Below are 13446 nucleotides of genomic sequence, written 5' to 3'. Positions count from 1 at the left end.
GGAGCTTGTCGAGTTTATCGCAATTTTGGGACTTGAGCGAAGGATAAATTAAATTTTGATGGTTTGATTATGGCCAAAGAAACAAAGAAACGAGTTATTTTGTTTTCGTTCAGCCCTGAGCTGAAGTAAAAGTGTAACCTCTTCGAAACTGCAGTGATGCCTTTGAAAACAGACACATCTGTTTGCTTAGTCTGATCCCCTTTGTGCTATATGATATCTAATGCTGATGAAACAAAAGAGGAAATTTATGCAAACCTACACAGTTTCTACAGTTCTAATGAGAAGTCAGTATTTGGTACGAACACCTTTATTGTTCAGCACCAAATTGTTATTGTTATTTCTTTAAAAGTCTTCAGTTTTCCAGGCCTCTTGAAGGAGCTTCAGAGCTCTTTGTTTTACAAATAGCTGCAGACACTCTCTGCTGACCTCCTACATACACACTGACAACGATTTTGAAGCTGCATATTTGGATTTTCTTCCCTGTTTCTTAAGGATATGGCTTTCAGATACTGTTCACTGGGTATAGGTCGGTTTTTTTAGGCCTGCCGCTTTTATTTTTGGTCCACACAGGACACACTGCACACTGTACTGAGATGTGCCAGTTTTTAGGCTAATAGCACTTTGGGAATCACCTTCTTGGTGCAAAGACACTATTTTGTGCCTGTCAAACTGTTGCATTTCTTTGGCATAGATTCAACAAAAGAAATGAGAAGAAATGAGGTGCTGCAAAATCGGCTCTTTGCTAACTGGTCTGTTACATGTAGACACAACACTGGTTCATCCCTTGATAAACCAGTGTTTATTAATGTTATTAATATTAGTGCTTATTAATGCTTGACAGGTTCATAGGTCAGTGTTAAGTGGCCTAACGAACAAAACACCTCTGCTCAGTCAACAGCAACAAGCTGAGCAGCGTCATGCCCGTGACATTAGCTTAGCTGTTGTTCTTGTTTTAGTTTCAGTGAGCAAAAGTTACAGCTTGCTGCTTTAGCTTTAGCTAACAATGCCATAACAATGCTGTTTCTGTTTGTCTTGTTATCTCGAGTCGGGCAGGCAGGGACGGCTGGTGATCCTGAAGCCACATTATTGTATATTCTTGACATATGCCAGCAACTGTTTCATGAGTGGACATCATTCCAGTCGTTGTACGGGACACATACTGTACATTTGTGACACCGCCGCCTGTCCAAACGAATATACACCGACATTGTAAGAGATACGATACAGTATTTTGCAAAGGCGTGAGCGTGAGCCTGCATGAAGCTTGTTTTAAAGCTTTTCCTAATCACTGATTCTTGCTGTAACACCAGCTATGTCCCATCTCATTCTGATGCCTTCATGCTCTCCTGCACTTCTCCAAACTGTCAGAAGTTAGTGCGTGTCTGTGCAGAGGTGGTTTCTTCTGGCCTTGATGGAGAAGAGACTTGCCTCATCGTAGTATTTACAGTAGGAGAAGCCCACAGGCCTAATTGGCACAGGCAGTGATGGAGCATATGCACTTTCCAGTGGGAGCCCATCTGACAGGGCCGCTCGCTGATGGCAGCCCACACAGTCTCCATATGTGGCAGACAGAAGGGCCTGTACGCACACTGCCCTTCAACTAATGCAGCCAAGTCATCGGGCTACTACTCCAGCCTTTTAGAGGACTCCATCCAGAGTTCAGAGCTCTACCTTTCACAGCATGTACACACACAAATATGCATGCGCAAACATGTACACAAGTCAAAAGGGACGACTTAGGGATGTAAAAGCTTAACTGCTTCACCTCCCCCAGAAACCAGGCGCGTACACAAACACACAGCAAAGTGGCTCAGAGATGTTAAAAACATAATTGCATCATTACCCTCACCTTCACCTCCCCCCTTCTCTCCCTCTCCTACACAGAAACAGTGTTGGGAAGTGAAGAGGAAAGGAAATAAAGAGAGCGAGTACAGAGAAAGAACGAAACTGTGTGGCGCGGCTGTGAATTCAGCCTCCAGCTGGGCAGCTAAATGGACTTGGTCAGTCATTAGCATGCAAAGGTCTAGTCCGGACATTTAAGGTTATTCATTCCCCGGGCCAATTCTCCCCACACTGAAAACAGCCAGCCACTTCCTGAACCGCTCTTAATCAATGCCTTTTTACTAGTTGTTGTCCTGACGGTTATTTTCCACAACTCATCCTCGACTCCGAAACCCCGCCAGCTGCGGGTCGGCCAAGTGCACCGCACGTTTCGAGTGTTTCAGGGGCTGCAGATGTTAGCGCATACTTAATAAGCCTGATCACAGGAGCCCCAACCTCGCGATGTAATTCTGCTACCCAAGGTGCATCTGTTCTGCTTGTACTCACAGGAACCCCATGCTGGTGGAGCTGTTTCACAAAGTCACACAAGTCATTCGGCGGTTCAGCTGCTGCCTCTGTAACAGGCAGTGCGGAGGTATCAAAGGCAGTCAGGCCGAGGGGAATCAGCTGGATATTGGTCTAGCACAGTGCGGTACGTCTTAAAGGCAACAAGTATAAACTACACAGATTTAAGTTCTTTATGTTAGCGTGTGCAGTGGGAAGCAACACATATCCCTGACAGCAAAGTCAGAGATAAGGATGAACCAGGCCGTCGCAAACAATGCACTACGTGAATAGATATTTAGATATACACAACCAGTAGAATCGCCCACCTCATATAACTAGACCGCTGCGCCCTGAGTTACCCACAATGCATAGGGGTTATCTGATAATGGAAAGGGCACGGCAAAATACACAGCTTTATCAAAAGGAAACATCATGGAAAAGGAAGGACTCAGCACAACTGTTAAAAAACAGAGTATATTAAAGTGAAACTGCAGCGCTCCCTGAGAACATTTTTCTGCCTCTTCTGAGTTTTATCCATTTCAAATATACCTCCAGTCACAAAGTAAACAGAGGCAGAAACATCACATTTTGCTCAAAGGGTAAAAGAAGTAAAGCAGCACGGAAACTCACAATCTGTTTTTCCCCCCAGACTTTAGCTGACCCACTTTTCCTCATTGCCGGCACCTTCGGGGTCTGAACGGAATAAGGAATATTTATGGCGTTTAGAATCAGCCTTATGCGATTAAGTAATGACTTTGAAACAATTAGATAGGATCATGCTGAGCAACAGCGTGTACAGAAGAAGCTGCTCACACATATGGGTGGTGTTGAAATTAAATTACATTTAAATGTACGCTTCCAACGCCGACACCTCGTGTTTCACAAAGAATCTCATGAAAACAAGTTTCGGTTATTGTTTCAAGGCTACAGTGAAAAAGAATCTTCATTGTCCATGATGGGACAAATAACGTGCTGGAGTTTGTTGTATGCACTTGGAGGCCACGTCTCTTGGGGTGTGCTGTGCTCTGAGGGCTGCTCAGGGAGTCAGACTCTTAATTTAGTTATGGTTGGCTTCACTGTTTGTAATGGCTAGGATGAGGTTTGCAGACAAGTCACAACTTTGGCTTGGTGATGAGTGACTGCGTCAGGTGAAGGAGATCAGGTGTCTTGTGGTTATTCCACAAAGAGAATGAACATTTGTAGTGATGCTGATATTTTAGCTGCCTGCTGTGGGAAAAACAAAGCTATGCATGAACACAGAGCTCTTAATTTACTTATGATTCAACCTTTACCAGCTGCTAGTGACTGAACAAAGACGATCAGGGTCATAAGTGACAGAAATTGTAAAGCGCTTTGAGGGTCTCGAAAAGCTCTATATAAATGCAATCCATTATTATTATAAATTAGTGTCCTCTTAAGGGGGTCGGGGCTCAGGCTGGCTTGCAAGGGGCCAGTTAAGGTAGTCAGAGCAAAAAAAGGCGGTGAGGTGTTTCGGAAAAGTTCTGCTAGAAGCAGACCTCATGAGGCAGGCTGAGGACACACTGGAGAGATTATGTCTCTCAGCTGACTTGAGAATGCGTCAGTATCTCACGAGAGCTGGAGGAGGTGGTGGAGATTAGACTGCTGCTCCCCTGACCCAAACCTGGATAAATGGCAGAAAATGGATGGATGGATTTAATTTTGGAAATGCTCTGATAAAGTGATTTAGTGATAGCAGTTAATCATACTATTGGCTGGAGTAGTTTAGATAGCATGGGCTCTGTGGAGAAACTCCCTGCTTTCCTCTTCTAATTTAAACCGATTTCAAGCCACATCTGCGGGAGACAAATGGCACAACAGGAAGTGAGTGAGAAAAGATTGCAATCACAATCTCCTGAGCACATTGAGCACAACCTATAAAGTCAAACTGCTAACCAGCACAACATGCAAAAGCTGTGTTTGGCTGTACATGTGTTGCCGGTAGTCCCAAAATCCCATTTGAATAAATATAGAAGCAGGTATGGAAATCTGTAGCGCTGTTTGCAAAACGTCCTGGTCAGATTGAGTATTTGCTTTTAGCCACTATGTGAAAAGAAACGGATTCATGTGTATTTCCTGAAAAGCTGCAGAGAGCTTGCGTTCACTTCCCAGAAAAGTTTCTTTTTTTTCACTGCTCGCTCTCCTGAACCTCTTGAGCAGAAGTGGAGACTCCCACCTCTTCCTGCTCTTTAGGAAAGTAAACACCAGAAGAGTGAGCTGTCCTCAAATGATGTCACTGTAGTCTGAACTGAGCTAACTAACGCTCATCAGCTCGAGTCTACATTAGCATCTGCTAGCATAACGCACCCAAAACTCAAGGCAGGCTGCACAGCAGGTGAACTTGGTTTTGAAGGCAGAGAAAGAACACACCAGGACTTTTTCTGTGACAGGTGTATGTTGTACAGTCACAACATAGACCTGTGTTTCAGTATACATAAACATTAGTGTCTGAGGCTGACTTGGTGGAGGGGGTATGACTTATGGCTTCTGCCAAACTGCATTTTTCCTCAAAGCGTTGGTGTCACGCTGCTGCCGTTTGACACGCCACCACTCACTGGATTAATAAGTCTGCATAGGCCGCTAATTGCAACGCTTTTTTTTGTTTTGCAGGTGATTCTGATGTTGACCAAACTATTTGACTTCAACCTCAACAGCGTGACCGAGAGTTCATTATGGAGGTAAGCTTATCACACTACATGAGCTCATGACATTTTCAGAAAAGCCTCAAGCAGAGCAGAGCCTGACACAACAAATTGGTCAAAGGGGACCGAACGCGGTTCTATATACTTCTGATGTTTTTAATACCGGGGTTTGAGCTGCTCCCAGCTCTGTTCGCAGGAATAAGTGAAACCAATTTTCACAAAGTTCTCATAATGTGAATTAATGAAACATTCACAGCCTGAAAAAAAAAGGAAAAGGAAAGAAAGATCTGTTAATTGGCGAGCCTTAACAGCAATGTCCTCGGTTGGTTTTAATGTCTGTGGGCATCAGAAATCCCTCACATGAAAGTCACTAATCACTGCCAGTGGAGCTGGTGGTCTTATCCGGCAAATTACCTCGACCAGCCTTGTTACAAGTGTAGCCTGACTTAAATCACTAGCCTCATTTCAGACTCTGGTCTGATGTAATATTTGCAGATGCCTTTTAGGAAATAGGGTGTATATATTAATGTCTGAAAAAGAGTCTCAACAGTCAACTTAAAAATTCAGAAGCTGGGACAGAAGCACGTCTTTGTTTGGAGAGAATTTTGACGGTTAATAGCATGAAAACAAAAATGAAGAATCTCTTAATTTTCTGTAATTGAGCCAAGTCTCAGACTAGATGGAAACCAATTTTCTGAAGTTTGCAGAAAACTGAACGTAATTGCTGGCCATAACTCGTGCTGCACAAATAAGAATAATCATCAGAGGTTTTCAGTGCATGGCATCTCTTCTTTTGATTTTTTACTTTATTTAAAAGGAAAAAGATTGTAAAGCTTCTGTGTGAATAATTGTGTAAGATCCCTGAAACTGAACTGCAAAAATTAAATGGCAACAAAAGATTCAATTTAAATCACACACAGAAAAATGCCTCATTTTACAGTTTTACCTGTGTGCAAAGATCCAACAGTAGCTTGACGGTTACTGTGCTGGATTCCCAGCTCTGCTGTTGAGCTTTATTCCAAACCACAGAACTGATTTGAAATTCCAGTGGCGATAAGAGAGACTGCGTGTCAGACAGAATTACGAGGGAGACGTGCACAAAACATCCAGAGTATTTCCATTTGATGTAGTGTTGCAGCCATAAAAATATAGCAGCGTGGGTTTGAATGTTTAACTTCCTGTAGCTTCAGCAAAGTGTTGAAACAAGCTGATCCTTGTGTTGCAATGATACCGAGTGTCAGCAAGTGTCAGAGTAAACACAGATTCTTTCTCTGTCATATGTTAAAGAAACAATCAAGTATTTTGTATGTTAGTTCCACTAAATACTGTGAATTTATACTATATTCACTGTGACAATGTAAAGCATCGAGAGCTTGTTCACTGCGTGTGATGACAGGAAACGCCACCCTGCACCTTTCACTTTCCTGATGGACTCAGTTCTTTAAAGAATATCAAACTTTAAAACTCTCAGAAAAGTGCGCCTGTATACCGAGTCATAAAGGTTGGGCTGATTCGAGATGGTACATCTAAATGTGATTTTGTGGGTCTGTTCATTAAATTTCACACTTCCAAGGTTATTTAAAAATCAAACAAACAAAAACCCTGAACAGACTTTGGTATGTTGGTACAGTTTTTACCTTCTGTTAGAAAACAGAAAACAGTGCTTTCAAAACCTCACTTTGAGTCATCTACATAAAGTCAGGTAAACACAAGAACTGACTAATACTCATTTTTCATGATACACCACAGACCAGCTTGCGCAGTAAATTAAAGCAATTGGATTACTATAGTTTGTCTAGAGTATATAAATCAGCAGCACACCCTTTAAAAATGCCCACCTGGTTAAACTGTAGTGATTTCCAAATTTGTCATGCAGATTTCGATCTACAGAGCAATACCAGCTGGAAAACATCTGATATGCTTTCACGTTTTCAGCATGGCAGTGATCCCAAACACACACAATGTGCCTTGGTGGTATGTTTTGGGTCATTGTCATGCTGGAAGACCCATCCATGACCCATTTTCAGGGTTCTGACTGAGGGAAGCAAGTTTTCATCCAAGAGTTTAAGGTAAATGGTCAAATCCATTGGCCTTCCTGTGTGGTGAAGCCATCATGCGCCCTTAACAGAAAAACAGCCTCGCAGCATAAAGTTTGCACCTCTGTGCTTGACTGTTGCGATGGTGTTCTTTGGGTCATACTACAAATCTTGTCCCAGATGTCCTTGGACAGCTCTCTGGTCTTCCCAGAGTTGGTGGACAGGTTGCAATGGAAGAAACTGATAATTGATTCTGTGGACAGGTGTGTTTTATAAACGTAATGAGTTGAGTGATTGATTGTGCGAGTGAAATACAGTGAATTCTGTGATTTCACTGTATTTCCATGGTTATAGTTATCAAATGATGACATTCCAGTGAATAAACAGAACATTTTGGCATTTGGTTAGAATAAACAATAGTCCTAAAGTAAGACTTGATCGTATTTTGCTCTCCACTTTAGCTTCCACAGCTAATACAGTGGCAGTGGCATGGTCATAACCTGAACCATCAAGACACTTCAGGATTCCAGTGGGCCAACGATCCACTTGTACCTCAGTTTCTATCATTCGGTTACATCAGAGTAGAGTTGTTCTTCTACATGTGAGTGCAAGGCCAACATTACTGTGCACCAGTCTGTCACAGTTAGTATGCACCTGCTGATCTGCTGTAACTCAAAATTAAGGAAATCTGGCTTCAGGATTCAAGCCTGTCTGTGTCTTCAGCATCTGCACTGTCATCATCGTCAATTTCACCAAAGTTTGTGGGTTATTTGCTCTGCTCTCCTGCCTCTATGTTGACGTTATGAACTTTCAAACAGGTAATAGAATATTTCAAGCCTTTTTGAAGTTGAGGAGTGTTGGAGAGTACAAGCTAGCCTGAAAACAGAGGTGAGATTAGTTTTGTTTTCAGCAAATATGTGCGACCAATCATTTGTGATTGTGTTTCTGTGTGAAAACTTTACAAGTGGACCCCAGAGTGTCGCTTTTGCTGTTTTCCAATGGAAATGTGAAGGACGCAAATTAACTCTAATTCTAAAATGCTTAAATGATTTTTTCGACTGTCTGTCTTTACTCGCGCCCTTTGTGGAGTAAAAAGCCATCTGATTCGCAGAATAACAACACAGTTTTCCACAGAGACAGCCTCGAGGCTTAAGCTCTTATGCACGGCTATAGCAAATGTACCATTATATGACTGCACGTACCTCATAGAGGATCAAGTGAGGCTGTAGCTTTGTGTCTCAGATCACGCTACCGCATTACCCTGGTAAAGGTGCATCTGCTACTGACGCTTCACTGACATCGTTATAAATCTGATGCGTTGCAAAACCAGAGCCTCTTGTAATGGATACATGATTAAAGGTGCATGTGGATAAGCCAGACAGATTGACAGAAAGACAAATGAGTGAACAGATGATGCACATTTTGAGCTAGTGAAGAGGATAATGAGAGTGTAGAACATTAGTGGACAATTTACAGTCAGGGAGATAGAGCGTGGAGCAAAGCCACATATACTACATTTAAGATAGCCCGCTGCTCTGCCGGCAATCCAGAAGCTCTTACAGAGTCTGAAGCATCTCTGCCTGCTGCGGCCCCAAATAGCAGCATGAGGTAACAGCTTGAAACTTCATCATGCCGTATATCTGTCATGTGATGTGAGGGGTGCTTGTCAACCTGTTATAGCAATAACAGACAAATAAAGTAAAAGCCTCACACTGATATGCCTTGGTATAACTAGATGTTTTTCTATGTTTGTTTTCACTTCATTTATTGATACAGAAGGCTTAAAGGGAGTCTTAAAGACCCAAATGCCTGGTCCCAAATAAAGACTTGGAATTTTTTTCTTCCTTTTGTCCAATACTGTCTGTTATGGTCAGTGATGTACAAGTAACGGCGTTACTTTTTTCAGTAACGAGTAATCTAACTAATTACTATTTCTATCATTACAACGCCGTTACAGTTACTAACAAGAAAATGTGGTGCGGTCGCGTTACTATTTTTCAACAAACAGACTTCAGTTTACCGCATTTTATATCAGTTGCACAGAAGTAGCTGTCTATGTAAGTAATCTGGGCGCTACAGCTTTAAGCAGCTGCGCGCGCTCCCGCGGGCGGCAATCACTTTTTGGCACAACACCTGGAGCAAAGGGGGTCAAACAATCGCATGAGTGCTGCTGTTTGACTGAGGAAGAATAAAGTAGTTGTGGTAAGCCAATCACATGACCACTTTAAGATGACAAAGCAACAAGGCGATATATACCAGTTTATAAATTGTGTTGATAGGCCACTAAAACCAGAGTCATGATAAACAATATATACGCGGCGTTTTTTCCTCAATAGTTTTGCCACGTTTAACGTGTAAGGACAGTGCTAGCAAGCACTCTCTGCACCATGTCGACCAATTAAAAATGATATGGCAGCATGACATTTGGTTGTTTAGGAAGAGGTAGAACTTTTAAGAGTGATGGCGAGAGAGAGAGAGAGAGAGAGAGAGAGAGAGAGAGAGCAGAAAAAGAGAGACCTGTCAGACCTGCAGGTATCAGGCTGTGATGTTCTCCTTTATAGTCAACAGAAATTTTTGGAGTGGCACAAATAATTTGTGTGGCATCTTATTGAATGCGGAACAGCTGATTGTTATGTAAATAGTATGAAATGTTTTTTTTTTTTTTTAAAAGGGTAAAAGGTAAATGGCTGCAAATAACTTTGTTGTTTGCAAAACTTGTGCGTATGATTTTAAAATTGACAATTTATATTTGCATTTAAAGTTATGAAATATGATTCAATAAACATGTTTGTGGTTGTTACAGTAAAAAATATAACCTTTTCTACTCTGATTTTATGTTTTTTGTCTGATTTTAGATCAATTGTGTTAATACAGTATGTCAAAATGAAAACATAACTGTAAATTCAGACACGTGAGGTTGTGCTGAAAAGGATGATACCAAACAAGGCAAAGGAAATAGTTTTTAAAGGTGAAATATAGAGGTACAATTCAAAAGTAGTTAAAAATGGCCAATTATACCCTGGACTCCAGAGGGTTAAACATTTTTTAAAGCAATGAAATAGTTACTTTTCAAGTAATTAATTACTTTTAGAATCTTGTAACTCAGTTACTAACTCAGCTACTTTTTTGAAGAAGTAACTAGTAACTATAATTAATTACTTTTTCAAAGTAACAACACCCAACACTGGTGATGGTCATTAACAAGTGGTGATTATTCAGCTGACAGGGGCAACATGCACCACTTCTGTTTACATACTAACACTGTCGCCTGTTGCTACAAATGTTTAATATCTATGAGCTTTGGTACAAAATTCTGGAAATCAGCAAACACAATCAGCTAGTCTTGAGTTTCCATAGCTGTGGGCGTCATCTACAAGAAACAAACAAAACATCTGGATGGAAATTGTAATGTAATTTTTTTTTTTGAACAACCAGTGTATTGTTGTGTTTACAGATCTAAGGGTTTATTCTTCAGTCACCCTTCCCACTCACTATGTGTTAATAGACCTCTCTGCACTGAATCATACTTGTTAATATTCCACAGCATGTCTTTATCCTGTCTTCCTTCTCTCACCCCAACCAATCACAGCAGATGGCCCCGCCCCGCCCCTCCCTGAGCCTGGTTCTGCTGGAGGTTTCTTCCTGTTAAAAGGGAGTTTTTCCTTCCCACTGTCGCCAAAGTGCTCATAGGAGGTCATATGATTGTTGGATTTTTCTTTGTATGTATTATTGTAGGATCTACTGTACAATATAAAGAACCTTGAGGCGACTGTTATTGTGATTTGGCGCTGTATGAATAAAATTGAATTCAACTGAAAAAACTGAATTGCCGAACACTGATCTGGACCTTTGAATTTTGTTCGCACAAAGACAAGTAGCAGTGGCCTTCATAGTTTTAGAGCCTCTGTTGCAAAGTAGACCTAAAATGATTTTTTTTACCACTACTTTTTTCTGTTTACGTGTAAAAAAATAAAAAATAAAAAATTCTTAAAAGTTTTATTTATTTCAGGTCTATCATTTCATAAAATACAGTAAAAACATGTTAAAGTATCAAATATAAAACAAAGTATCAAATATTCATGGCACACAACAGAGTTTAATTATTTTCATCTATTAATATTGTTGATAATAGACTGTCTCAGCTTTATTATGATTTTCAAATATGGTTTGCAGTTCTATTTTTCTTGGTTAACGATTACCCAAAAATGTCTGTTTTGATAATTAAGGTTTCTGACCCCCGACCAAGCAGACAATCCTCTAAAGCGAAGGCTGGACTGCCAACAAAGCTGAACTCAAACTTAAACACATTAAGTCTGTGACAATTTCACAATTACAAGTCCTCAATTAATGAGGTCGGAGTCTATCCAAAGAGATACTTGTGAGAATTATTAATAGTGCATGTTCCACATCATCACACCAGAGGGATTAGAAACTAATCAGCAACATTGCAACAAACAGCCAATAAACACTGATAATAATCCTCCAGAAATCCTCAATTTATCCAATTAAAGATTGAGCATAAGGCCCAAACACCATATAGTAACTTTAGCTTGTATTTAAAATGTAGACACCCTCAAGACGGCTTCAAGTGGCCACTACAGGAACTGCACTTTCTGGGACTTTCAGTTTGGTGTTTCAGCCCTGATGCTGGGCTTGGTAAAAACAGTTTTTTGTTTTTAATTACAATTCCAGGTTCAGGAACCTTCTCCGATGGTGAGTGTCGGTGTTCCAGGAATTATGTACTCCCCTGTGTTGTTTCCAGTGTCTAGTCATCTGAGCCTTGAAATGTGGCCTCACACCATTGTGTCATCTTTCAAAGGATCATAAAGTCGACACATTTACACACTCAGAATTCAGAAGCCCACATAAAATAGCAGAGAGTTAATATAATGCTCTCTAAAGTAATAATTTCTTTCCACTGTAACTCAACTGGATTACTATTCTGACGATATGCAGTGGTAACATTTTGCCTATGAATTTCAGACAGATTTATGGATGTTTTCCTCTGCAGAACTAAAGTTTCTGGCACAACTTTACCTACTTCAGACGTCTGCCAACATACAGAGTATGTCGAGTTCAAAGCTTCAGTGACACTTGTAGTATATAGAACAGCTTTATTGCTTAGCTAATACATTTCTGCTTGTGGATTTCATCAGGGTCATCAAACGCACCAGGGTGCTTTTTGGACAGTCCGTATCACGCAGAAAGCCACATTATTTCTCAGATAATTCCATTAAACACACAATAATAACATGGCTGAACCACCACTCACAACCACTAGCACTTTATATAGATACTGTAGAAATTATCCACATATCTAATTTATCTTAACTGCACTACTGTATAGCTCTGTAAATAATCATTCTGTACATACGATAATTTTTAACCCTACAACTGTTTACAACTTGCATAGTTCCCATTTCTGTATAGCTGTATATCTCAGATTTCTGTAAAGTTATTTATTTCATATTCTGTATAGTTTTTCATATTTATATCCTGTTCATATCCTGTTCATAGCTTGTACTCACTACAGCCTGTACATACCTATAGTTATAGAATATTCACAACATACTTCATACCGTGTACATTATAACATACCATAATAGACCCATTTCTGTAATATACTTACATATCTATATTATTGCTAATATATATTATAATATATCTATATCACTAAAGCACTTCTGGATGGATGCAAACTGCATTTCGTTGCCCTGTACCTGTGCATGTGCAATGACAATAAAGTTGAATTCTATTCTAATCCTATTCTATTCTAAAATGCTCCAAAAGGCATCGAAATCACAAACATGGTTGAGATGTCCAGTCCAGTGACCCAGGTTAGCAGAGGTGAAGTCTAGCTAGCAGCTGCAGCTGCCTATCAGGACACCTGTCAGTCCCAGAGCTTAAAGATGAGGGCAGAAGCCATCCAGGGAGTACAACATGTTTTGTTTGTGTGCTATAAAACTGCAAAGTTGGACATTTGAAGATGAGAAGTAGGGATGACTCACTTTTGCAGCCAGTCTCAGGTGGGCAGATAAATGAGCGTCCTTAGTTCAGGCTCAGAAAACATCTTTAGGCCTCAAAAACGATTTTATATCGTTCACATCAGCAACTCAGCGAATCACTCTCTGTCATTGCTATTTACTGTGTTTAAATCACACCAAGGGTCCTTTGCAAGTTTTGAGTGAAAACTCCATTCTGTGTAAATTAAAGAAAAGAAAGCCCTGCTTTTGTTCATCTGTACAACTGAAATTAGAAACATCCTTTTCAGAGTGATTCCGGAAAAAGTGCAGTTATTATTTCTGGGCTGGACTATTGAAGTTCATTATTTGCAGGTTTCTCTAAAAACTCCCCGAAAAGCCTTCAGTTAATTTAAAAAGCTGCTGCTACAATTCTCACAGAGACTAGAGATTACATTTCTC

The 13446-nt window shown here is 40.5% G+C and overlaps 1 protein-coding gene across 4 annotated transcripts in view; it reads left to right on the top strand.

The window, feature by feature from the left end:
• The window catches only part of sorcs1 (sortilin-related VPS10 domain containing receptor 1), a 182539-nt gene that overhangs the window by 72489 nt on the left and 96604 nt on the right, over positions 1-13446 (top strand). For all 4 annotated transcript variants that reach the window (XR_014800431.1, XM_084930168.1, XM_084930170.1 and 1 more), the window contains exon 2: positions 4957-5024. Coding sequence is in view for 3 of the 4 variants with exons in the window: in XM_084930168.1 (XP_084786294.1) it covers positions 4957-5024 (68 nt within the window). In the remaining variant the exon portion in view is untranslated. The remainder of the gene's footprint in view (positions 1-4956; positions 5025-13446) is intronic.

This window comes from Perissodus microlepis, chromosome 6, assembly GCF_051167445.1.
Source record: "Perissodus microlepis isolate ML-2025 ecotype Zambia chromosome 6, ASM5116744v1, whole genome shotgun sequence".
Classification (NCBI taxonomy): Eukaryota; Metazoa; Chordata; class Actinopteri; order Cichliformes; family Cichlidae; genus Perissodus; species Perissodus microlepis.
This window is presented reverse-complemented; position numbering and strand designations above follow the sequence as displayed.